Raw genomic sequence first — 26,171 nt, forward strand, 5'->3', positions numbered from 1 at the left:
AACAGATATGTTATTAGATCCAAATATTCCCTTTTGTTTGTCTTCTAGGTGGTCTGGGTTTTACTCATTAGCAGTCTTTTAAACAATTGATTTATGTAAGGTTGAACATTACATAAATCATTGCTATAAGGAGCACTGTCTGGATACTTTTTAATATGAAAAAATGCAAAATCTACCTCTTGTTTTTTGAAGGTAAAAATAATTTAATAGAGTATACCCTCAATAATTTATCCTATTAGTACTTTGCCATCAAAACAGTAATCATGAGACAGTCCCCATAGAGCAATGTTCTAATTGGGTTTTTCTTCGCTATCCCTTTTTAAGCCACTGCTGTTGTTTTGTCAACTTTTAAATACTCTGAGTTGGACGTGAACTTAAGTTATAAAGCAAGAGCTTGGGGGGAAAGGAGATAATGCATTAACTCACAGTTGGTTTCGAACATAGAACTGATAGATCCCTATAATCCTAAAGAATAATTCTACAAAACAGTGCTTGCTCAAGAGTCGCTCCCGATAGTAGTTGCAACACAACTCTGGAGCTATAACTGATGCACCCAGACGTGGGGTGGGGTGTGGAAAAGCACTTATTCAGACCATTTGCAAGGTATAAAATGTGGCCCTAAGAAATAAGTAGCATAAGGATAAGTTTTCGTAATGTTGATTGAAGAAAACATGGCTTCTAGTTTTTAATAGCTTGGCAGAGGATAGTCAAGATCTAGGAGGAAACTAGATAGTTGCTTCACAATCTGCCCCAAACACCTTTATAGATCCAGTCTGGCTACCACCAAATGGTCTCTCAGCTGAAGTACTTTATAATGCACAGCTGGGATGGCTGAAGTTTTCAAATGAAACCAGATGTTTCTATCATCCAATTGGCTCTGCCTCTGCCAGGTTTTGTCCCTGAGCTAAATCCCACTCGGGACGTACAAGCCATTAGAGTTAAATGCTTATTTTGGATACTTGCATCAATGGCTTTTCTTTTATTTTCCTCTTCCAGTTTCTGTACTCCTATAAGGGAAAGTCATGATTACACTAACAGAGCTGAAATGTTTAGCAGATGCCCAGTCATCTTATCACATCCTAAAACCATGGTGGGACGTCTTCTGGTATTACATTACCCTGATCATGCTGCTGGTGGCTGTGCTGGCCGGAGCTCTCCAGCTCACACAGAGCAGGGTTCTGTGCTGTCTTCCATGTAAGGTGGAATATGACAATCACTGTGCCGTGCCTTGGGACATCCTGAGAGCCAGCGCAAACATGTCCTCTGATCCCGGGACACCGCTTCCGCTCCCCCTCAGAATCCAGAACGACCTCCACCGACAGCAGTACTCCTACATTGACGCCGTCTGTTATGAGAAACAGCTCCATTGGTTCGCCAAGTTTTTCCCCTACCTGGTGCTCTTGCACACGCTCATCTTTGCAGCCTGTAGCAACTTCTGGCTACACTATCCCAGTACCAGTTCTCGGCTCGAGCATTTTGTGGCCATCCTTCACAAGTGCTTCGATTCCCCGTGGACCACCCGGGCCCTGTCCGAAACGGTGGCCGAGCAATCAGTGAGGCCCCTGACATTCTCCAAGTCCAAGGTTCTGCTGTCGTCCTCAGGGTGCTCAGCCGACGTCGATTCCAACAAGCAGTCATTGCCCTACCCACAGCCTGGCTTGGAGTCAGCTGGCATAGAAAGCCCAACTTCTAGCGTCCTGGACAAGAAGGAGGGTGAACAGGCCAAAGCCATCTTTGAAAAAGTGAAAAGGTTCCGCCTGCACGTGGAGCAGAAGGACATCATTTATAGAGTGTATCTGAAGCAGATCATAGTGAAAGTCATTTTGTTCGTCCTCATCATAACTTATGTTCCGTATTTTCTAACCTACATCAGTCTTGAAATCGACTGTTCGGTTGATGTGCAAGCTTTCACAGGCTACAAGCGCTACCAGTGTGTCTACTCCTTGGCAGAAATATTTAAGGTCCTGGCTTCCTTTTATGTCATTTTGGTTATACTCTATGGTCTCACCTCCTCCTACAGCTTATGGTGGATGCTGAGGAGTTCTCTGAAGCAATATTCCTTTGAGGCGTTGAGAGAGAAAAGCAACTATAGCGATATCCCCGACGTGAAGAACGACTTCGCCTTCATCCTCCATCTGGCCGATCAGTACGATCCTCTTTATTCCAAACGCTTCTCCATATTCCTGTCGGAGGTCAGCGAGAACAAGCTGAAACAGATCAACCTCAACAACGAATGGACAGTTGAGAAGCTGAAGAGTAAGCTTGTGAAAAACTCACAGGACAAGATAGAGCTGCATCTTTTTATGCTAAACGGTCTTCCGGACAACGTCTTTGAGCTGACAGAAATCGAAGTGCTGAGCCTGGAGCTGATCCCTGAGGTCAAGCTGCCCTCTGCGGTCTCGCAGCTGGTCAACCTCAGGGAGCTTCACGTGTACCACTCGTCCCTGGTGGTGGACCATCCAGCGCTGGGCTTCCTGGAGGAGAACCTAAAAATCCTTCGCCTGAAATTCACCGAAATGGGGAAGATCCCACGCTGGGTATTTCACCTGAAGAATCTCAAGGAACTTTATCTGTCAGGCTGTGTTCTTCCGGAACAGCTGAGTACCATGCAGCTGGAGGGCTTCCAGGACTTGAAAAACCTGCGGACCCTCTACCTGAAGAGCAGCCTCTCCCGGATCCCACAGGTCATTACAGACCTCCTGCCTTCTCTGCAGAAGCTGGCCCTCGATAACGAGGGAAGCAAGCTGGTTGTGTTGAACAACTTGAAAAAGATGGTCAATCTGAAGAGCCTCGAGCTGATCAGCTGTGACCTGGAACGCATCCCACACTCTATTTTCAGCCTCAACAATTTGCATGAGTTAGACCTAAAAGAGAATAACCTTAAAACTGTGGAAGAGATCATTAGCTTTCAGCATCTCCAGAATCTTTCCTGCTTAAAGCTGTGGCATAATAACATTGCTTATATTCCTGCCCAGATTGGGGCACTATCTAATCTAGAGCAGCTCTCTTTGAACCATAATAATATTGAGAATCTGCCCCTGCAGCTTTTCCTATGCACCAAACTACATTATTTGGATCTAAGCTATAACCACCTGACCTTCATTCCAGAAGAAATCCAGTATCTGAGTAATTTGCAGTACTTTGCTGTGACCAACAACAATGTAAGTAAATCCATTCCTCCCTTTGTTTAGCCAGTCTTCTGAGCATCTGCTGTTGCAGTGTATAAAGTGGGTAAAGAAAATGGACTTAGGGGCAAACTAAGCATCATCTGGGCCTGGCCTGACTCCCACTTACTAGATATGTGACTGTGAGTAAATTACCAAAATACCGAGCATCAGTTTTTAATCTGACTTACAAGCTGTCATGGAGATTTTATGAGAAAAATATAAGCGCCGGGCATAGTTCCTGGCACATAATAATTGCTCAATGAATGTTCTCTTTATTCTCTTTCCCCATTTTTTTTTACATAAACATTGCAATTGAAGTATTTTAGACTAATTAGTTATAACAGAGCTTACTTTTCATTTTGGAAAGATCTTAAGTAGTTAGAAAGCTTCATAAAAGTTTTTAGCTTTCCAAATCTGTCATAGGAGAAGAACTTTTTGTTAAAAATACTGGGATCATGAATTATTCATAAATCTTTTTTGTGATGCAGTAAAAGAGACTTGAAATCTACATGCATGTCTAGAAAGACGATTCAAAATGAAAGGCCTGGTTCTATAATGCAACACTAGGGCTTCTTAGAAGCTTTTTCCAGCATCCATACTTTAAAAATGAACCATAATTTGCAACAGTAAAGCCAAGTTAAGGAAAACTTGACTTCACTGAAACAAGAAAAAAAAAACAAATGAGTAGTTTCCTAGGTTAAAATGTGAAGCAGGAGGGAAAAGAAAAAAAAAATATCAAGCTAGCCAAAAGGACAAGAGAGTGATGGTAATGTCCATATGAGAAGAAGAAAAAAAATCTTTCAGAAATCAAGTCTGCCAAAAAATGGAAGTGATCTTTCTGTAGTAGAAAATGAAGGCTGTTTTCTTCTACCCTGCCCCCCAAAATGTATTATCTCCTAGACTTTTTGTAATTCAAATTTCATTCTAAATGTGACTATGAACATGGTGTTGGCTAATGAACATATTAATCACCAGACATTATTTTCAAAAACCATGAATTGTTGGGAAAACACCAGAAAGTTGGGGAATGAGAGCAAAATTCGTGCTGATTTTTTGAACCCTAAGACCTGACTCACATATTAAAAGGCTAGAACCCATTCTAAGATAAATGCGAAATCTTTGGGTTTTAAAGAATTATGAGGCTGTAAAACTCCTTGAGGGTTGAGTTAGATTAGCAGCGTTCATAAGAATTACCCAAAGGGGTTGTTAAAGCACAGATTGCTGGACCCCACTCCCAGGGTCTTCGATTTAGTCAGTCTGGTGTAGGATCCAAGAGTTAGCAGTTCTAAAAAATCCCAGGTAAAAATTATGCTGGTGCTGTGATGACCATACTTTGAAAACTATAGGTCTAGAGATTTTTCATTAGTGTTGTTTATTTATGCAGTTGATTAATACTAATATTTAGGTTATATTTTCCCATTGTTAAGTCAGTAATAAAAAGTATAAAGAATTATATTGAAAGGCATTGGTTCCACTAAGTTATTATTTGGTTATGTCACTATATGAATTTTTGAAAGTTGCAGCTGATTAAATAATTAGCTGGCCATGAATTATTTAAATGTATGTTAATTAATAAGTTAATGTGGTTTTCTGGTTTGATTTAATAAAACCTTAAGACCATTTGTACTTTTGACACTAAGCTTATTGACATCTTGACTGTGTCTAAAAGAAAAACTAGGTGTAAGTATCAGACACAGTTTATCTTGAGTAAGGGAGGATACTTGGCACACATGAAAAGTCCTCTTCTGAAGGCAGTTTATGGCCAAAGTAGAATGATATCTTAGCCTGAGTTGTCTCAGAAGTCTGATAACCAGCAGTTGCCAAGCATCCCAGAGCCATAACAAGGACCTTTGAATGGGTGAAGAACACTCTCCTCAGAACTGTGGAGACTTATTTAATCAGGATATGGAGAAAGTGGAACTCACTCAGAAGACAGCAGCCAGAGAGATGAAAAGTTCTCCGGTGGAATAGTTAACCTAAAGATGGGAAGTATTGGGAAAGGAAGAAAAAAGAATAGTTGGTCTTTAAATATTTGGAAGACTTAATCTTCTTGCAGGTAACCATGAATCTTAGAACGAGGACAAGCAAGGGAAAGGTTTTCCCATATTTCCCAAAAAGCTGCCCCAAAATTAAATCTTTGAGAAGGGGGAAGTGATTTCTTATTAATTAAACTGTCCAGATATAGATTGTCAACCACTTGGTAGAAGTGTTGTTAAAGGGAATCAAGGATTCAAGTTTCAGTTTCAGGGTTCCTTCTAACTTTGAGATTCTTAAGATTCTATGAGATAGACCAAAATATTTTTTTAATTAGAAAATAAAACATGAAATTGGATGTGTAAATATTTAGATATGCATATACTCAAAAATGTGAGTTGATTCATCCATTTTGAATAAAACATGGTAAGGGTTCCTGAAAGAGGAGAGCTTTTATTTTTTTATTATTTTATATTTTTTTTATAAATTTGTTTTTTATTGGTGTTCAGTTTGCCAACATATAGAATAACACCCAGTGCTCATCCTGTCAAGTGCCCACCTCAGTGCCTGTCACCCAGTCACCCCCACCCCCTGCCCACCTCCCCTTCCACCACCCCTAGTTCGTTACCCAGAGTTAGGAGTCTTTCATGTTCTGTCTCCCTTTCTGATACTTCCCACTCATTTTTTCTCCTTTCCCCTTTATTCCCTTTCACTATTTTTTATATTCCCCAAATGAATGAGATCATATGTTTGTCCTTCTCCGATTGACTTATTTCACTCAGCATAATACCCTCCAGTTTGAAAGGAGAGCTTTTAAAATACTCTTCTAAAGAGTTGGGCAGTATACTAGGTTCATGGATGGATGCAATGAACGCTCTCTGTGGTTAAGGAGAAGAGACATTCATTGACAGGATGTTGTGTCTCATTATCACGGAAAAGCCTGCAGAATCAAGCTTAGAAAACAAATGTAAAGTTAGATAACCAAAAGGTGAAAGTCATAGCACAAAAAACAAAATGGTGAGGGTATCCTGCCACTGACCATCAGGGGCACAGTGCTTCCCCTGAAAATTGGATACTCCTGCTACTGCAGCCCTTGCCCTCCTATAAAATAAGTTCTTCATGGTTTCTGCTGCTTTATGACACTAGCCCCAATTTAAAGTCCAAGTCTGAGCACCTGATTGGCAGAGCTTATGAGCACCCACCCCACATTCAAGCTGTAAGGGGATCTGGGAAGCCTGGAATCTGATGTTGTCAGTTCCTCCAATGGGAAGTGGACTCTGCTTCCCACCAAGAGTCCCACCACCAAGATAAGGGAGGAAATTCTCCAAACATTGAAGATAGTGGGCATCCCCCAAATGACAGACATTCACAGAGAGGGCACTCTAGAGTTTCTTCCACAGGGTAGTAATAGATGTTATCACACAAAACACTAAACATTTATTTTTTAACGTTTTTTAAAGATTATTTATTTATTCATGACAGAGAGAGGCAGAGACATAGGCAGAGGGAGAAGCAGGCTCCCTCTCGGGAGCCTGATGCAGTATTTGATCCCAGGACCCCGGGATCACCACCTGAGCCAAAGGCAGATGCTCAACCACTGAGCCACCCAGGTGCCCCCCTAAACATTTATTTTTATCATAGTTTTTGCTGCAGGATTCCTTAGAGCCTTTAGTATTTGAATATGCATTGTGCTTCTCCAAGAGGGGGATATGATATGCAATGTTTGCCAAATAGATTTGAGCAAGCTGTTCTTTTTTTTTTTTTTTTTAAGATTATATTTTTAAGTAATCTCTACACCCAATGTGGGGCCCAAACGTACAACCCCAAGATCAGGAGTCATATGCTCTACTGACTGAGCCAGCCAGGCACCCAAAATGTTCTTTTTTTTTATAGTAACTCTTGAGAGGAGTGTTCCTAAGACTCTGGGGGTTTTGGAAATGTAGAAGGATAGAGATCATGTGCAGAGGATTGCAACAAGCATACCCAGATGTAATAAGAGATGAGAGGATTTAGAAGGTGGGTCGGAATGGAGAATGCCTTGAAGACTGCCAGTCAAGTTCAGATTTGAGTTCACTGGACAGTAGCTGGGGTCAGACTTGAGCTTGAAAGGGATACTTAACATGAACAGGTACCTTCAAAGGACGCTGTAATTGTAACCCATTTAGAAGGGTTGGGAGATTACAATCAAGAAATAAAACCCCTTTAAAAAATTTAATCAGTTATGATTTTGAAGTAGGACTATAAATTCAAAACAAGATCTAAAGATTTACATCTGAAAGGAACACCACGGGCAATCAAGTCAGCAAACTGCAGCCTGATCCCACCCAGGGCCTGAGCTAAGAATGTTTTTAAAATTTTTATACTGCCCCGACCTAAGAATGATCTTCTAAATTTTTTAATGATTAAGGAAAAAAATGTTTAAATAACACTCTGTCTCACATGAAAACTCTATGAAATTCAAATCTCAGGATCCATGACTAAATTCCATTGTTCTCATTCATGAGCCTATATTATAAAAAATATTATATACTCAACCATTATTATATTTTGAATTTCCTCATTTAAAAATGTAGGAAATTTTTTCTCTCTTAATTGTATAAGTACCTACATAATATTTCCAGTTTTACTTCTTAACCCACAAAGCCTAAAATATGTACTATCCTACACATTTAGAGAAAAACTTTTCCAACCTCTGCTCTAGTAACTGCCTTCATACTGATACTGACACTGATGCTCAGAGTGATTTGCCTGAAGTGTGAAGCTTCCTAGCATGAATCTGGGATGGAACCCAAGTATTCCGACACCCACTCTGGCACTCCCTCTACTGCATCTCAGATGTGTCGAGGCAAATGCTGTTACGCGGGAAGCAGTGGTGTGTGTGGATGGACGTGGGAGACGGGAGAGGAGGAGGAAGCATCTCTATGCCAGTACCAAAGTGTAATTCAATTATGATGGTATCGAAAGTGATGGAGAGGCATAGGAAAGGGGGAGGACTTAATAGTTTCACTCAAATCTTAAAAACCACTCCAATTTATACCTAGGTCTTCCAGCTTCTACATTTGTGCATTTAATGTGTTTCTTTTATTGACTCAAAGACTTCTAGCTGGAAGTAGAAATTACTTCTAAAGATCATTTATGTGACGGAGCTTATTTTTGACATCACTACTTAGAAATGGAAATACTCATTTTTGTTTCCTGAAATGAATGGCTTTTATGGATTTGCTTAGCATGTACTGAGATGATGTGTTCAACAGCTAGGAAAAAAGGGAAATCTGACATTGAGACAGATTCTGAAGCAAGGTCTCAGCCTCTGGAAACAGGGGAGTATTTCATTATCAGATGTCAGCAATACATATAGGAAGAGGACCATCCTTCCTTAGATGTTCTGGGGGCTTTACTACAATTTGTTCAAGATATTTTGTTGTCAGAGAATTCTAGGATGTAGCATTAGTTTCTCTCTCTTTTTCAGTTTGATAGCTTGTATGTATAACTTATAATTTATTCTATAAAATCATTCTGCATATGAAGTGTATCAACCCTTGATAGTCTGCAAACATTTCTTTTGATTTTTTAAAAATAAATCAGTAGTCCATTAGGGTCATTTTTTCCTTTTTGGGGGTGTATATCATATTGTCTAAGAAAGAGCATGTTAAATGAATTCAGAATAAATAAATGCTATCTAAAATTTTATTAAATGTATCAGCCTGGGCAAAATGTTTTTGATGTTCTTGTAATACAGCTTCAGGGTAAACTATTTTTAAGGGTTTAAGTAGATTTTTCAGAATAGAAATGCTGAATTGAAGGAAAGTCTTGCGTCCCTACCACAGTTGCCCAGCCTTCTTTAACATAATTGAATTCAGGCAGGTGAAGAAAGGTTTTGTGCCTCAGCTGGGTGCTGACTCTGAAAGAAAGTCCCTGAGATGGACACTTGGCACTCAGGAAGTAGAACGGCTGAGCACAGCCCTTGACTCACTTTCATGACAGCAGCACAGCTGAGGGACCCTGGGGGCTTGCTCCCCTTGCCTCATGAAACCCCTCTCCTGTCTTAGGGGGCCGAGAAGTTGCTAAAATCCCAACTTTGGAAATTTGAAAGAAGATTGGTGAACACATGGTAGTGTTGATAGACAGGAGAGTGATGGCAAGGGCTTCAGGGTTTTCACCCAGTTGGAAAGGAGTCCAATTAAGCAAGGTCCTTGCTGGGCATCTGGAGGCTTTCTGAAGTAAGGAGATGGAGAGTCCCTGCTACTGTCCCTGCTACTGTCCCTCCTTCCCAGCGCCCATGACAGACTAATTATTGATTTAATTGTTTAGTATTTCTCAGTGCACCAGTGCCGCTCAAACGGGGGCACTTTTGCCCCCCAAGAGACATTTGTCTGGAGACATTTTTGATTATCACAGCTGAGAAGAGGCATAGCACTGGCATCTAGAAGGCAGAGGCCAGGGATGCTGCTAAACAGTCTACGATACACAGGGCCCCCCACAAAAGGAATGATCTCACCCAAAATTTCAACAGTGCCAAGGTCGAGAAACCCTGCATTAGACCATGGTTCTCGAAGACCCATCTGTCTATCAGCACTTTATCCCCAACACCTAGCTGGGAGCCTGGCACGAAAGGAGGCTGTCTGTCTGCATTTACTGAATCAAGATGAGCCAAGCCTACCCTCTTTTTCTCAACTGGCTTCCCTGAGTCATTGCTTAGACACTAATAGGCACTCTCAGGGTTGAGCTTGGGTTGCACAGGATGGATTATTTACTCTACTTGTACGTCACTGGCCGTACTTCTGAGCTGCAGGCGTATGACCAGAAGAGGTTGCATGAGAAAGGGGTTACATTTCTTCTGTCTCTTATCTCTCTGCCATAGCTCCATATTGAAATCTACATAGTTATGGGTTTGTATCTGCATTCAAGAAGGGAACGAAATAGAAGGGTCAGTACTTTTCCTTTGCTCCTACCTAGTATTTTGGTGTACAAGGAGGAGCTTTATTGAATGCCATACTTAGCAATGGTGATCATTCGATTTATTTCCAAGGATAGCCATACCGAGTGTATGTATGGACGATGGAGGAGAGAGGAATTTCAAATATAATGAGCACTCCTGAATGCAGTTTGACTATTTTTTTAGTTTGTATAGAGAATGTCTATCTTTTTGAGGAATAGTTCTGGATGGCCTGGAAATTCCAGCAGAGAGCTGGCTCAGTGGGACTGTGTTAGCCCATCAGAGGCGCAGGCTGAGCTCTTGAGTGCCCCTTTCATCCCTGTGTCTAACAAAGCCCCATCCTGAACCAAGAAGCCTGCACTATTTCAGTTGCAAAGATACCCTCTGTGCCGCATTATAGATCGGCCTGCATGCTGTCCAGCACCGCCCGGTGCAAACTCCCCTCTCAGTGGCATGACAAGAGTTGAGGATGCTTGCTCTCAGCTCTTCCGTGGATGTCTTTTCCAATCAACTTTCACAGATGCCCTGTGGCTCGCTTAGAAATTCACGTGCAACGGACCGACCACATGGGGGAGCAGCTCCTTTGAGCAGCTGGAGGAGTTGACCTAATTTCAGGCTATTTATCATATTTTAAATTATTTCTCTGTGATACATGATTTAATTGAAACTGCCAGAGGGCAGGAAGAAGGGTAAATACTCACAGAAGTGCCTATGTAGAGGGAAATGAAATGTGTGCGTCTATATGATCATATCTTCTTGTCTGTGCTTCTGTCGAATTTTTTCTTTTCATAGAATGAAAAGAAACCCTTAGAAATAGCCTTGTGTCTGTACTCACAATGTTTTTGAGGATATTGCTCATTACACTACACAGTAACTCTTTATGAGGACTCTTGAGAACAATTTACTTCTGATCCTCAGCCTCAAGAATAATTACGATTTTCCTAAAATACTGTTGTTGTTGCTTTTTATCCTAGAGGCAATGAGTAGGTGACTAATTAGGTTGTGTTTGAGAATTGCTTGTTGGAAAGCCCTGAATCAAATCTTTTACCCACCCACTTATACAACAAGAGTTTAGGGGTGCTTGGGGGCATTAGTACCCACGTCAAGTCAGGACATTCTTAGGTTTCCTTTTTCTTTTCCATCCCCTTCACATTTATCATCATTATTCTCCGTATTCCTGTAAATGATCAGAAGTGTCTGTGGGAAAAGGTAGGGGTATAAATAAGTAAATGCGTTGTCGTAGGCCATAGAACACCAGTTTTACTGGCTGCTTTCTTTTCCCCTTTCCAGATTGAGATGCTACCAGATGGGCTGTTTCAGTGCAAAAAGCTGCAGTGTTTACTTTTGGGGAAAAATAGCCTGATGAGTTTATCCCCTCACGTGGGTGAGCTGTCGAACCTTACTCATCTGGAGCTCATTGGTAATTACCTGGAAACACTTCCTCCTGAACTGGAAGGCTGTCCGTCCCTAAAGCGGAGCTGTCTGATTGTAGAGGAGAACTTGCTCAACACTCTTCCTCTCCCTGTGACAGAACGTTTGCAGACGTGCTTAGATAAATGTTGATCCAGAGAGAAAAGAATTTTTAAAAGTGTGCCTCCTGGGCTTTAAATGAGAACTAAAGTTTCCTAAGTTATAAAGATGAAAAATGGGTAATAATTATGACTTGACTATAACCCAATGTCTCGAAAGCAACTCAAGTGTCTAGCCCTAAATTAAACAGGTAAAAAAGTGTTAACACTGAACTAAAGTTTTGTGAATAACTGATCTTTAACTTATTAAGATGTGAGACGTACTCTTCGAGGGTGGCATGGGGGACATGAAATTACTGAATCTCCGCCTTGAGGTTTTTACCTTGAAGATGCGATATCCTTTCATGTCCTTCCCCCCAGTCCCCAGTACTTACTTATTTGCACACTTGTTTTAACTGGCTTCTTCCTGTTTTGATATTTATCACCTAGACCATAAATTCATCAATATGTCCTTGATGTATACTCAACACTGTCTTTGATCTATGGTCTTAAATATTTTTAGGCAGGGTGTACATTGTGCTTCGCAGAATTCCTTCTTGGCTTGATTTTATTTCCTGTCCCAGCCCACTCGAGTCTTCCTTCACCTTGTTTTCTCTTAACAATGGCCAATCCTAACAAAAGCCCCCAAACGAGGGTGAACCCTGAGAAAAGTGCCTGCCTTTGGCCCTTCCATAGAAAAGGACAGGGTACTTAGGACAGGTCACCCTCGGGGCATCCTGAAAATTACTATTTCCTAAAATTAATTCAGACGTATCAGCAGAGCCTTTTTTATTTACTAATAATTTTTCTATTAAATGTAAAACATATACTTTCTATGGCATAATCTTGGATTCAAAATCTGTGAAAATAATTTTTGTAAGGTACAGAGAACACCTGCATTTCTTTAAGAATTCACTGTTAATATACTTGGTTTGGGCTGCTCTCGAGTCGCATATTTGTGTGCATCCTGCTCCAGAATGTTTTTCTACTCTGCAACTAATTACTTTTGGATAACAAAAGCCTTGTGTTTCTGCCCTAAAATATTTGGGGGGTTTCCTTATAAGAGGATGGCCACATCATCTACCTCTCTCTTCCCTAGTTGCTGTGCTATTGTACGGGTACAATTAATTACTTCAAAAACTGTGATGGAGGGGAGAGGTACAGATTTGAATCCTTAAAGTTGATTTCAAAAACACTTGGAGAAATTAAGGCTTACAGCAAAATACTTTTCTTCAAAATCTGCATGATCTCTAGATATGATTATAATGTAAAACATTCCACCTCGATTCAGTATTTAAGAATTCTCAAAGCTCACAAAAAAGTATATCCATTTAACTGAAATTCATCTCATGCCTTTGTCTAACTTCCCTGGAATACATTTTGCTCTCTCTCTCTCTCTCTTTTTTTAATAAAGAGCTTTGTGTTTAGCCTTCTATTATCATGCATATTGTAAAATGAATAAAATCAATGGACTCATTTTGCGGAAATGTACATTCTTACCATGTTTTTCTCTAATGGGTCTAGGCATTATGATGCCTGTCTCATTTTGGATGTTAACTATGAAGTAACCTATTAACTGCATCTAGACAAAACTGGAAAACATTATGGGTGAATACTGTAAGCATGGAATTATGATGTGTGATATGTTGTTTCTTGCTCTGCCCCTCCCAGAAAGATGAAAGTGAGTCTTTAAATGATAGCAAAATGTAGCTCCCCTCACCTACCACACACCCCTGAACTGACACTCAGAGAAAGTAATTGCTTGTGTCAAATGTAAATTGAATAATATGAGCTATAAAACTGTAAACACCAAAAGCTGCCTAAAACATTATTTTTATTCTGAAGGAGAAAGAACAGTGTAAAAATGTTAATTTTTACCAAAACTTGCCTTTAGTCAGAACATTCAAGTTCTCAGGGACCCAGGCATAACTGATGAAACTTTCTTCTAGGACTTTAGAAAACACATTCTGACTATATCTAGGGTTTTTGTTATTTCCATTTTTTTAATGTAAGTTAATGGCCATTTTAATGTTTCACAATAAAATTGTCATGTGTACTGATTGCAGTGTTGGATAGGATTTATCTTAAGTTTTTGGAATATGGAATACAATGCATGGAGAGGTATTTAAATGTTTGTGGCCATATAATTAGCCATCGTTTCTCTGAAAAACTCCACCCCCCTCCTTAAGAAGAGTTTTCAAAACAGATTTCAGATTTGCTACCATTCTCACAAACTAGAACTTCTCCACGGCTAGGCACACTGGTTGTGTTCACCCGCAAAAGTCATTAACTAAATCTTCCTTATCGCTTCTCTCAATTTCTGGAAGCATATTACTTACCATCAGGATCAATAACGAATATTGTAAGCTGCTTTCCAAACACTAGGGTATAGTTACTGGTACAAATCTTGTTCCTTGATGCCATAGTCTTTAGATTTCTGTTTTATTTCAATCTTACACACCAGTGTTTAGGTAGCTTTTGAAATAACATAGCCTCGATGCAATGAACTCTGAGACCACCACTTGACATTTGAAAATGTGGTGTTTGATGCCACCTTTATTGCATTGTTGGAGCAGATCTTCATTTTGCAAGTGTTCATATCCATTTAAGAGGATTTTCAATGAGGAAAATGAAGTTTATTCAATTATGACACTTCAGTTGGCATATGATTTCCAAGAATGCATAGTTCATTTTCAAAAAAAAAAAAAAATAGATGGGGATGTTGTTCAGAACAAAGTTGATGACTTATGCCAGCAATGGCATAGGTTCGTTTTATTTGCATACGCACACAGACACACACAGATGAGCTTGTGCACACATAGAGACACGCACACCATAGGCAGTTCTGAGCACTGCTGGTGAGGTATGGTGTTCTCTCCCTAACCTACATTAGGATACATCTGTGTGGCACACAGATACTGTGTTTTCATTCTTCATCCTCAGTCTTAATTTTTCTCCCTGGATGTCACCATACTTCACTATCACTTAACAAATGTTTGTGTTAAACAGGGTAAATAGAGATCCGTAGGCTCTCAGCGCTGTGGCGTGGCTTCAGTTTGTGTGGTAAGCTTACTACTGTGCTGTGGTAAGCTGCAGTGAGTTATTTGCATAATATTATTGTTTGAGAGTGACAATATTTGTTTCTGTTCTTCCTGTGTTTCATGATTCAAATTTTGTATGTTTAAGTAGAATATTGCATAATGATGGGTTCAGAAACCATTAAAATAATCAAACAGTTATTCTGTGGGTTTATAGCTTTATTTCCTTGTGTTTTCAATAAAACGCTCCTTCCATCTTCACATTCTCTTAGCATCATCCTAACTGCATAGGTATGTTTCTTCCCCTCTCTACTCACTCACCTCCTTAAAGTTGGTCAGCACTTGTATATAACAGAATAGATTTGTGCTAAAGAACTCGCACTGATACTTGAGCATGTATTTATTTGGGGGGAAGCCAGGGCCTTTAATGAGGCCTAATTGAGTAGTTCCATTTTACCCATCCCTGCAGTATTTAGAGTTGATTGATTCCATGATTTCTCATCCCTACCAAAAGCATGAGAATATAACTGTAAGTCCACTTTGTTTCCAGGAACCGTATATCGCATCAAAATCTGTGTTCATTTCTTTCTGGAAACAAGAGGAAGGCCGATGGGAGGGGGAGGAACTACTTTGTATCCTCGTTTGAATTATGAAGACATTATATACGTGAAATGGTATAAACTCATGACTGTTGGAAAATGTCCTGGATATAATTATTTCTTATCTTCAGTTGAATGTGAAAGCAGTGAAAACCTGCAGACCTGTTTAATTGGTTTCTTCCTGTTTCTGGTCCATCACTCTTACATCCACTGGGAACTATCTGCTCAGTACCTTTGGTAATGGACAACATTCTCCTCAACTTTTATTTTAATATGAACAATTTCATCAACACTAAAGTGTTAACACCGACTATATGAGCTAAAGTACTGAGTTGAGATAGCTTCCAGTTGAACTTAATTCATGTTTAAGTTTTGCATTTTATTTGTATAATACACCACTGCTGAGAAAAAAAAATTATGAATGCCTCCTGCATGTTCTATATTATCTCTAACAGAGATGGTGCAATTTAAAAAATATAAAGGGGCATAGAATTAGAATGGATATGTTTGTGCATATGCGTGTTGTATGTAAACCTAAATATTTATGTTTAAATATTTTTAAAGCTCCTCAAATGTTTCACTCTGTGTGAAATAATGGGCCAATCTTGGGTAGAGACATTTTCTTTGGTTAGCTTCACGGTGAGAGCTGGCATTATCTTTGTCACATATTTTGAAACATATACGTAACCGGGTTTTGCTTCTGGTAATGAATTATTAGAAAATATAAGATTTTTTTTGTAAGTTGAATATTTCTGGCCCTCAGGTTTACCATGTAAATCTGCATTTTGGTGGTGAATCCCTTTGCCTGAGATTCAGTGGTTTTTGGTAACCTTTACTGTTTTAAAGTACCTTTTGTGTAAAACAAAGATTCAATTTTTATAACAAATGGCAAATAAAAACAGATTAAATGTTGGAAGAAGTTGACTGTACTGATTTGTGCCTGTGCTGTTATATGGTTACATCATTCACCAGATGACCAATTTTAGATTTACGTGTGAATCTCATAACAAGAGTTGTAGTTTTCAAAATATGCTACAATGATCACAAAATAACAAGCCCCCAAAAAAGCTGGATTGATCCTAGACAACGATCTTTCTAAATAGGTCAGTCTCTCCAGTGGTGCTCATCCTTGGGGACTGATGCTCACAAAGCACCCCAGTTCTCCCTCTCTTCTTGGCTCTCATTTCTCCATGCACTGTTAGTTTAGCACTAACACTAATATGGACCAGATCAATAAGAAGTAAAGAACTGCAAGACAAAATTTTAAGAAGCTTTAGTAGGGGATCCTTGGGTGGCTCAGTGGTTGAGCATCTGCTTTCGGCCCAGGGCCTGATCCTGGAGTCCTGGGATTGAGTCCCACATCAGGCTCCCTGCGGGGAGCCTGCTTCTCCCTCTGCCTGTGTCTCTGCCTCTCTCTCTCTCTGTCTCTCATGAATAAATAAATAAAATCTTTTTTTTTTAAATAAGCTTTAGTAAAGGGGGGAAATGGAATTATTGGGGGAAATAAGCATATGATAGTTCCTTCTGGAGACAAGACTTTCTTCTCTGTCTCCCTCTCAAGCTCATACCCACCCCCCAACCCCCCAACTTACCCTTTCAGGGGCACATTAGAAAGCTGATAAAAGACTCCTCTCTGCTGGAGGACAGAACTCTATGTAAACTGAAGCAGATTGTGAGGGAAAGTGATGCTGCTGACACCAGATGGCCGGATTTTACCCTGGAAATGCGGTACTTCAAGAAAGGCGTGGGCCCACCTCGAAGCTTTGGGAGACCCGCTGAGGGAAGGAGGCCAGCGTCTGACGTAAGACCTCAGCAGCCATTCGGGGACTGCCAGGGCCTCCAGGGCAGTGACCGGGCATGCAGAAGCCACATTCCCTTCCACGCTGCAACCTGCCTTTCCAGCATGCGGTGAGGGAGGGGTGAGGCTGTGCCCCTGCTGTTGCGGACACGCTCCCCTTCTCCTGGGGTCCTCTCCAATACTGCAGCCTCTGTCCTCCCCTCCCCCGGGGGCTCTGCAGAAAAGCTGGTTATCCAGAAGCACAGAGGCACACCTTGAACTCGAGCCCTCTGTTCACAAAAGAAGATAGATCTGATGCCAAAGAAAGATGAGAAAGAAAAAGTTCATTTTCTAAAACGCATAAGTTTTTTGTTTTTTGTTTTTTTTATTACAATCTCTTCACCCTGTGTCGCCTCCTCATCCTCTGGACTAACTAGAATCATAAGTCCTGCCTCCCAAATACCAATGATTCTATAGGACTGCCTGTGTGCTACTCAGAAGCTTTTCAGATTATTTCTTACAGTAAACACCTTAAATTTTGTTTGCCTTTTTACACAGGTCTATTGTTTGTGCAAGTAAGGCCTGCCACACACCGTTTTTTACTCTCTGCCTCCCTCTGCTGCTGAGCTGAGAGTAAGTCAAATAGAAGTTGACTGGCTTCTACTTCCTCCCCTTTTTATTCTGTTTCTCCTCGCCTTGCCTTTATCAAAGGCAGCCCCCCAAGGTAAGCTCTTGACAATTCAAGGGCCCCCACTTAATCCCAGTGACTCCATCTCAAATGAGATGCACTTGGAAAGCCCCATGCAGAGCCCGACACCAGGACCAGACCAGGCATGTGGGGGCCCTGGGCAGGTAAGAATTTGGCACCTTTTAAAAACCTGCTTTGAATATCTATTCAATATGCATTTGGTAGAGATAAGGCAATTGGTCTTCCATTAGTAAAAGTCATGAACTTTGGGGGCCCTTGAGTGGCTCAGTCAGTTGAGCACCCAACTCTTGATTTCAGTTTAGGTCATGATCTCAGGGTTGTGAGATTGGGCTCCAAGCTCAGCATGAAGTCTGCTTGTCCCTCTCCTTTTCCTCCTCCCCTCACTCTCTCTTCTCTTTCTCTCTTTTAAATAAGTAAATAAAATCTATAAAAATTTATAAAGCATAAACTTTTGTGTCCCTAATTATTCCCTTCTCCCAAAACAAGACTCTCAAGAGTAAGGGACAGCTGGAGGCAGGGGTTGTAGGGCCAATGAGAGTTCTCAAGGCTCATAGCATTTCTGTCAGACACCTCGGGTGAGAATCTCCTCCCAGGCCCCCTGAGCAGGCCTGGCAGCTGCTGGAGTTCACCTCTCCTTTTTCCCCTTGCAAGTACTGAAGCACCTTACTCTCCTAGCCCCCACCCTCTCTCCCTTTCCGGATCTCTCTCCCTCCCTCTTCCTCTACCCCTCCTCTGGTTGTGCTATTTAGCATTTTCCTAATTACATACTCCATGCTTACATATCCTCACCCATTACTAAATGCCATCTTTGAGAATATTAAGTCATACTAAGAATGACATTTTAGCTTGTGCTCACCAGAATAAGTGTCTTTTGCTTAACAAGATGCTCCCCTCCTGAAAGGTGGTTTCTTACCATAATTTCAAATTCCAAATAAGAGACTTCAATATACAGAATGGGAGTAAGACCAATTTGTATTCCTCAGGCCGGTAACCTAAAGAATTGCATATGGAAACCTGACTTAAGGGATCCCTGGGTGGCGCAGCGGTTTAGCGCCTGCCTTTGGCCCAGGGCGCGATCCTGGAGACCCGGGATCGAATCCCACATCGGGCTCCCGGTGCATGGAGCCTGCTTCTCCCTCTGCCTATGTCTCTGCCTCTCTCTCTCTGTGTGTGACTATCATAAATAAAATTAAAAAAAAAAAAAAAAAGGAAACCTGACTTAACTGGTCCCCTAATTCCAATTAGTTCATTGGTATTAGTTCTGTGTAAATTAGTACCTGAGGCAAATGTTTAGACCCCAGGAGAACCAAATGCCCCCTGTGTGAGTGGCGTCTTCTAGCCTTTGCCTGAACCGGGTTTGGATTCACACCCTTGTCTTGGTGTCTCTATAGTGCTTCCCAGGGAAACCACCTAGATCATTGTGGGGAGAAGAGAAAAAACAGTCCTGTCACCCTTTTCACAACAGATGGAGCCAGTCTCTGGCAATTGCTCTGTGAAAAGGAAAAGCCTGAAGAAGCAGCCAAGTGGAGGAGAATTGACTCAGTCTGCATCAAGCGGCTCGAGGAAAGCTTCCCAGGCTTGTGATACCTGGGCATCATCAATACATCATGAACCACGTTAATGATTTCAAACTGAGAAAAGATAAAAATCTAATTATTTTGTCCATGCTCCTTCAGCTTGATGTCCACGCCAAAGGGGAAATAGCCTAGTGGAACAGAGCAATAATGTTATTTAGCACCTGCCACATGCCACGTACATAGCAGGCTCTTATTCTGTGCTAGCTCGATCCATCCAATGGTCTTATTTGGTGTGTTATTCCTATTTTACAGATGGGAAGACAGACTTGAAAATGGTAACATTTTCCAAGGTCTCATGACTGTTCAGAAGAGGAATCCTATTCCACCTACAGGTCTGCAAAGCCTGTTCCTACAGAGTTGTAGGTAATGAGCACTTGACCTCAGCACTGTGTCCTCTTGGGCCCCCCGTGGAGTTTGAAGGCTCACAGATGAGGCTCTGGTTTTCAGAGCTCACTGCTCTCTTCCCTTCACTGTAAGCCCCTTGCTTCCTCCTGCTCCAGGTCTGTCCTACTTGTTTTCTCCTGAGCCAATGAGTCACTTCCTGTCCATTTCATTTGCTCCCTCATTCCCAAATGTAATTCTAGAATTTTAGAACTTTCCAGCTGGAAGGAACCATATAGACTTTTCTGAAGAAAACCTAACTGGTTCGTTTGAGATCACAGACCCACTGTCTGAGGGAGCTGGCACCTAGCTGTTTGTCCCCTCCGTTGAGTACTCTTTGCACTCTGTGGGCTGGTCCTCAGAAGCACTGAAAATCTGTATTTAACCAGAGTGGAAGGGCTGAGATTAGCACCCAGGCCACCTCCCTAACTCCAGTCCTGTGCCTCTGCTAACAAGCTGCATTCATCTGAGCTGCGTCTTGCATCTTGATAACAACCCCTCCCTGTGCACAGTGCATTACTGGGCGCTAAGCACTTTAGGTTCCTGTCCCCATTTCACCTACAAGAAAACTAGGCTCCAAAATAGACATCTTCAATAGTCACCATATTGAGCATCTGCCATAGACTTTATAAATATCCTTAATGTTTAGAACATACTAAGATAGGCATTATCTCCACTTTAAATGGAAAAAGAAATAGGTCCAGGCAAGTTAAATGACCTATTAGGTTCTATAAGAGATTGCCTAGGTTTGGGCGGAGCCAGGTTTTGAACTGGGGACTCTGTAGCACTAAATCTCCACTTGTTCTATAGTGCACACTGCCATGGTCGTATGGCAAGGGTTGTGAGTCTAGCTGAGGATTTCGGCATCTAATACGATTTTCTATCCTTTATGATGTACGGGCTCTGAATAATCTGGAAAAAGATTGACATACATACACGCACATGCACAGACACAGCTTCAAACACCCTTTAGCGTAAATATAAAACTTCATCCAAAGCGCGAATGTATTTTTAAATGTGGTTATTTTTGAAAAATGCTGTTTTTATTGAAATGTCCTAACCTAAACCCTGAGCACATTTGCAATCATTAGGAGAATGGCATGCCACTGTGAATTTTGAGTCCTGTGGGAGATGTTGGATAAAGACCCTCATCCCGTTAAGAGGAGTTGTTGACATTTTGGTTTTTGTTTCAAGGTACAGATGAGGCTCACAGTCAGTTTGGGTCTTACAACAGAATTGCAGTTTGACTCTCCGAGAGTCCTGGTTTATTATACGGAAATGCTGGCAGACATTTTAGACTTGCAAAATGACTACCAATCACGGTGCAGGCTAAATTCGTTCTGCTGATTTAGACATTTGGAGGAGCGGGTTATGCTGTCCTTATTGAATTCATGCCATGCTCCAGATAAGAAGCTGTGTTTCTCACCCCAAGCTGATGGTGTGTCCCTCCCTGGCTTTGCCTTTTAGCTGAGTGCACAGCTGAACATGGAAAAAAGCCTTAACCCAAGCAAAGAACCCACTCCCTAAAGCACTGATTCCCTTGGCATTTGCCTTTGGCTTCTTCAAAATGCCTGCCTTTCAAGGCAAGTGGCATGTCGGGTCAGCTGTCTCCGGAGTCCGTGCACACAGTGGGACTACAGTGCTTACATGGTGCCTGTCCTCCACTCTCCACTGAGCTCTGCTAAGGAAGGGAAGCTTACTTACCAGACAACTTGGTGCAATCACATTAGTTGTTTTTATATTCTTCTAGAAGATGAAAGAAATTAGCCCCTTTTTTTTTTCTGGTGGTAAGTCTAATTCCTTCAGCTTAGAAAAGAAGCTCCATGGGGAATTTTTTTTGCAAGGATGGAAATGAGCCAGATGGCTTGGGTGCTGTCTCTGCATAACCAGCGGAGACCCTGGCTGGGCCCATGCCTGAAATATATGTAGGAAAATAACACATTTCTCCCTCAGGGTGAGCTGTGACTCGGGGAATCTGGTGGTGCTGAGGATGCTGGAGGCTGGCTCATCAGGGGAGAGGATGTGGGCTCCCTGTGACTTCTGGAATTTAGCATCTGCCCTCAGGATGGCATTTCCAGCATGATCTGCATATATCAGCATGCTCAGGGGCCGGGCCTAACTGAGCCTAATGAGAGGGTGAACTGAGGTGTTCCCTAGGGTGCCTGCGACTCTACTGTTCTGATCTACATGGAATGCTCAGTGAGTAGGAACTGTTGATTAGGGTTAATGTTAATTTTCTTAAGAGTTTGAGTACATCATACATTTATTTTTGAGCTTTTGAAATGACTCATTATTATGGCATATGAATAAGACTTTTATTCACTAAAGGACCTAAAGCATAATAGCAAACGAAGGAGGTTGGGATTATTTTAAAGCGCTCCCTGCCATGCCTCCGCACCAGGAGGGCCTTCATCACGCTCAGGCTACAGTTCCCAGTAATGACAAATGTCCTGAGGTTGCACAGGTGAAGAGCTGTCCTGTGAGGTACTTGACCCTCTTGGGCTTTAGCCCCAAAGCCGGAAATCTGAGCTAACCCATCACCACTGGCACTGAGCCCAGAGTCTGACTTGGGGCCCATGGATACCTCCAAGTTTTCAGTTCTCGGGTTTCTGTTCCATGGGGCTCTGGGCCTCAGTGTCCAAGCAGCAGACACGCTCAGTGGGAGAGCCGTACCTCCGGTCTTAGTTGGGCTGGGACATGTCGGCTTCTCCCTGCATTTAGGGTACAGCTCCAACCGGCTGCCAGCTCCCACACCAAATCGTGTGGCCGTCGGCCTCACCGGCCCTGTGTGGGCTGTCCTGGAACTGTGTGCTGTGCACCTCTCCTCTGTGCCCTGGTGCCCAGCTCAGGACTGTTCCAGGGCTGGGCTTGGGCTCCCTTGTGTCTCAAAGAAGAGAAAGCAAGATCATTGTCCTACACAGGCGGCCAAGCAGCAGGCTACCGGGAAGGCGCTGAGCTCTACCCTGGCTTGGAGTCCTCTCTCCACCAGTCACATTTATATCTCTGAGCCTCAGTTTCCTCTTCCATAAAATGTGAACTCTAGTCTACAAATATCAAGTGTCCGCTCCTACAGCTGCTGCCCTAAGTGTTGAGGATTCAGTGGGATCAACGGGGACAAGAGAAACAGGGCCCCATCTTCATGGCAGCATGACTCTAGGAGGATTCCATGAGATTATCTAAAATGCTGAGCCTCCTGTCTGACCCTAGTAGGTGCTCTCTTCGGGTTAGCTCTGATGACTTTTCCTCCAAATATGGTAGAAACTCTCTTAAAACCAGCCCTTTCCCACCTCGATCTTGCATATGTATTCTTCTTTGCCTAGAAGGCTCTTCCTTGCTCCCTTGGCCTAGCTAACTCCTGTTCATCCAGTTCTTGAGGTAAAACGTCACTTCATCAGTGTAGCGCCTCCCCAACCAGGTCCATGTTCAGGGTCCCCTGTCGTGTGTTCTCATTGCAACTGACACTCTACTTTGAGGTATCCATCACCTCAGTGACTTACTTGTTAAATGTCTGTGTTCCTGACTAGATTGTAAAACTGGTGTGGACAGCATCCGTAGCTACCAGAAGTCTTGGCTCCCGGCTTTGAGATGCTCAACAAGTATCTGACCATCTGACTGGCTGACATGTGAATGGGATGTTCTCTTCCAAATGAAAAAAGTATCCTGGATCAGAAAAAGGAGAACCTCATCCATCAGGAGCACATGGGCCCTTTCTTTCCTCCCTCTCTTCTCTGGCCTAACATGAAGAGGAAGGATAGCCAAGAGATGGCTGAAAAAACAGGCCTTGCCCTGGGCAGCACCTACACATCCCTGGAGGCAATTGGGTAGCCAAGTCACAGTGAAGAGGATGGTATGTTGGGTTGCCCATTGGTAACAGGATTTATCCATCACCACTCAGGGTGCTGCTGAGAACAGGGCAGTAGGAGTCTCTTTTGGGACCATGTACCATAGTCACAGCATTAGCTGCCCCCACCCACAACCAGGCAGTGTGATTTAAAGGAAAAAGCCTTGTCTCTGTAACCAGATAGAAGTTTGAACAAATTAAATCCAGCGCCACATGGCCAGAATGACAGCACAAATGTAACTGTGTTGACTTCATACTGTCAGGCGGTATGAAAGGTGTCCCCAGCCTCAGTACACTGAGAGAGAGACTTCCGCAAACACAGTCGTTTACGTGTGACTCACTGCAAATGTTAATGTTCTTGACCTTTGGGGCCCTGTGGGATTTAACACAGCAGCGATGTGACCTGACCCCAGTGGTTTTCTTTTGGCCAGAATCCAAATGCTCTGGGCAGTGCTGGACTTCCCACATGCATTCCTGCAGCCCACCGTATGGAACTACGTGGCAGGCCTCTTTGCCAGGCCTTCCTTCAACTTCCATGTGTCTTTGCCCACGCTGTTCTCTCCACCAGAAGTTCCTTCCATCCATGGAAATATGTAATAGTATCTGTCATCTATCTACCTGTCATCATCTATCTGTGTATCTGTCAAGCCTACATTTATTCTTCAAGACGAAGATGAAATATCATTTTGTCTCCAACACCTTCTCCTACCACTTTCCTTCTCCGAAATTGTAGTTAGGTGCTTTTATTCTGAATAACTATGTAATGAGTTTATTTATAGATTTCCTCCTCACTAAACTGATGACAGAAACCAAATCTTGTTCCTTTTTTTTTTTTTTTTAATCCCCTTCAACAAGTACAGTGTGTCGCATGTTGCAGGTGCAGAATAAGTAAATGGCAGAAAGCCAGGCATCGGCAAACTGTGTCATGGGGCCAGTGGGTTAGCCAGGATGCCTAACTGCAGAAACTACTAGTGGGTACTTTTGTGGATAGACTGTGAAAACGATAAAGTCATTGAAGGCTTGTGGGCAAAGAAACAGCATAAGGAAGTAGAACATTGGGTACAGTATTTGAAGGTGCAATGCGTATGCTGAAATTAAAGGATGAATATCTTACACCCATTCTACAGATGAGAAAACTAAGGCTCGAGGAAGTTAAATGTTTTACCAAAACACACAGAGCTAGTAAGCAAAGCAATCTGCTTTAGTAGATCTGATTTCAGATCTGATTTTAGACGCTATGCAAAAACTCAACCAAATCTGGAAACGCTCCCTTGAACTTGGGTGCTCCTTCAGCACTTGACTCTACTACCTCTAATTCTGTATCATAGTGAAATAAAGTCCAGCATTGCATGCCCTAAACCTCGGGCACCCCACCCCATCACAGAAATCTCAATCGCACATACACGCAATTCTCTGACTTCAGGCTGAATTTTAGGGTCGAACACATCTGAAAACGTCTGTGTGGTTCAGAGTGAACTCTGAAATGAAAAGTTCCCACCCAAACCACTGAATAACATCCTGTTGTTTTCATCAAATCTATGCAGTAACTCCTTTGATTTGGCTTTCGTTTGGAATAATCTGTCCATTGCCATTTTTCTGAAACATTCAGAACAAGATACAATCTCATTATGGTCGGCTACATAGAGTGGACCTTTCAGAGCATAAAGAAACATCTGTCCTCCATCTGCAGTGCCTAGAAAATAGGGCTTTCAATGGAGTACATTGTAGGACGCTAACGCTTTTTAAAAGGCAAAAGATCTATTTCTACTAAAATCTCAGTAAATGTCTCTAACAGAGTATTTTCATCTTACAAACTGTTTTCCAAAGAGCATTTCAAAGAGCAGAGGGTTTAAGAGCATAATCTCTAGGTTCAGCCAGACCTGGTTCAAATACTTGTTCTGTCATAGACTAGCTGCGTGATCTGAACTTAGGCCTGATGATTTTAAGTTTTTCTGGGACATAAAATAGAATCATAATACCTACCCGAGGCGATATGTTTTCAAAGAGATGGGCCACAGCAGAGCACGAAGTAAACACCAGTTCTTGTTTCTGCTTTGTTACTGCAGTTGTTCATACCAGGGGCAGAACGGCCTGATTTCCGCTGCAGTTGAAAGAACACGGCATCTGGAACGAGAAGACCTGAATTTGCACTCCACCTCGGCCCCGCTTACTAGGTGTGTGACCTTGGGGAAATCACGGAATCCTTCTCCACGCAGCTCCCTCATCTGTAAAACAAGGAAAATAAAAATAGCTAACTCACCGGTAAGGATCATGAGGTGCAAATGAGGTGGTTTATATGAATTCACTTTGCCAGCTGCTAAGCTGTGTGTGTGTGGACTTGTTATTGTTAGTATTGTGGACTGAATGTTTGTGTCACCTCAAAATGCAAATGTTAAAACCTTAACCTCCAATGTGATGATATTAGGAGGTGGGGCCTTCTAAGGTAATTAGGTGAGGTCATGAGGATGGGGCCTCCAGGATGAGATCAGGGTCCTTAAAGAAGAGGAAGAGGGGCACCTGGCAGGCTCAGGTGGAGGACCTTGCAACTACTGATCTCGGGGTTGTGAGTTCAAGCTCCATGTTTGGTGTAGAGATTACTTAAGTAAATAAAAGCTTAAAAAAAGAAGAGGGGGAGGAAAAGCTCAGAGCTCGCTCGCTCTCTTT

General features: G+C 42.1%; 1 protein-coding gene and 1 long non-coding RNA gene across 15 annotated transcripts in view; one reads left to right on the forward strand and one right to left on the reverse strand.

Moving 5' to 3' along the window:
• The window catches only part of LRRC8B (leucine rich repeat containing 8 VRAC subunit B), an 85,627-nt gene that overhangs the window by 52,860 nt on the left and 6,596 nt on the right, over positions 1-26,171 (forward strand). For 3 of the 13 annotated variants that reach the window (XR_012035016.1, XR_012035013.1, XR_012035012.1), the window contains exons 5-11: positions 997-3,161; positions 11,368-11,497; positions 17,558-17,632; positions 19,538-19,648; positions 21,620-21,865; positions 23,191-23,513; positions 25,574-25,769. Coding sequence is in view for 3 of the 13 variants with exons in the window: in XM_072834399.1 (XP_072690500.1) it covers positions 1,023-3,161; positions 11,368-11,640 (2,412 nt within the window). In the remaining 10 variants the exon portion in view is untranslated. Of the gene's footprint in view, positions 1-996; positions 3,162-11,367; positions 16,142-16,822; positions 17,275-17,557; positions 17,633-19,537; positions 19,649-21,619; positions 21,866-23,190; positions 23,514-23,938; positions 24,200-25,573; positions 25,770-26,171 lie in introns of those variants that run through there. The other 10 variants (XM_072834399.1, XM_072834398.1, XR_012035014.1 and 7 more) reach the window with 9 other exon arrangements.
• On the reverse strand, positions 997-26,076 carry LOC140637924 (uncharacterized). 2 transcript variants are annotated; one of them, XR_012035028.1, is made up of 3 exons: positions 25,768-26,076; positions 25,491-25,631; positions 997-5,143 (listed from the first exon to the last, which is right to left on the reverse strand). It is a non-coding gene; the product is annotated as an uncharacterized lncRNA (long non-coding RNA). The 2 variants fall into 2 exon arrangements; XR_012035027.1 differs by lacking the exons at positions 25,491-25,631; positions 25,768-26,076 and adding an exon at positions 11,506-11,895.

Source organism: Canis lupus, chromosome 8, assembly GCF_048164855.1.
Source record: "Canis lupus baileyi chromosome 8, mCanLup2.hap1, whole genome shotgun sequence".
Taxonomy (NCBI): domain Eukaryota; kingdom Metazoa; phylum Chordata; class Mammalia; order Carnivora; family Canidae; genus Canis; species Canis lupus.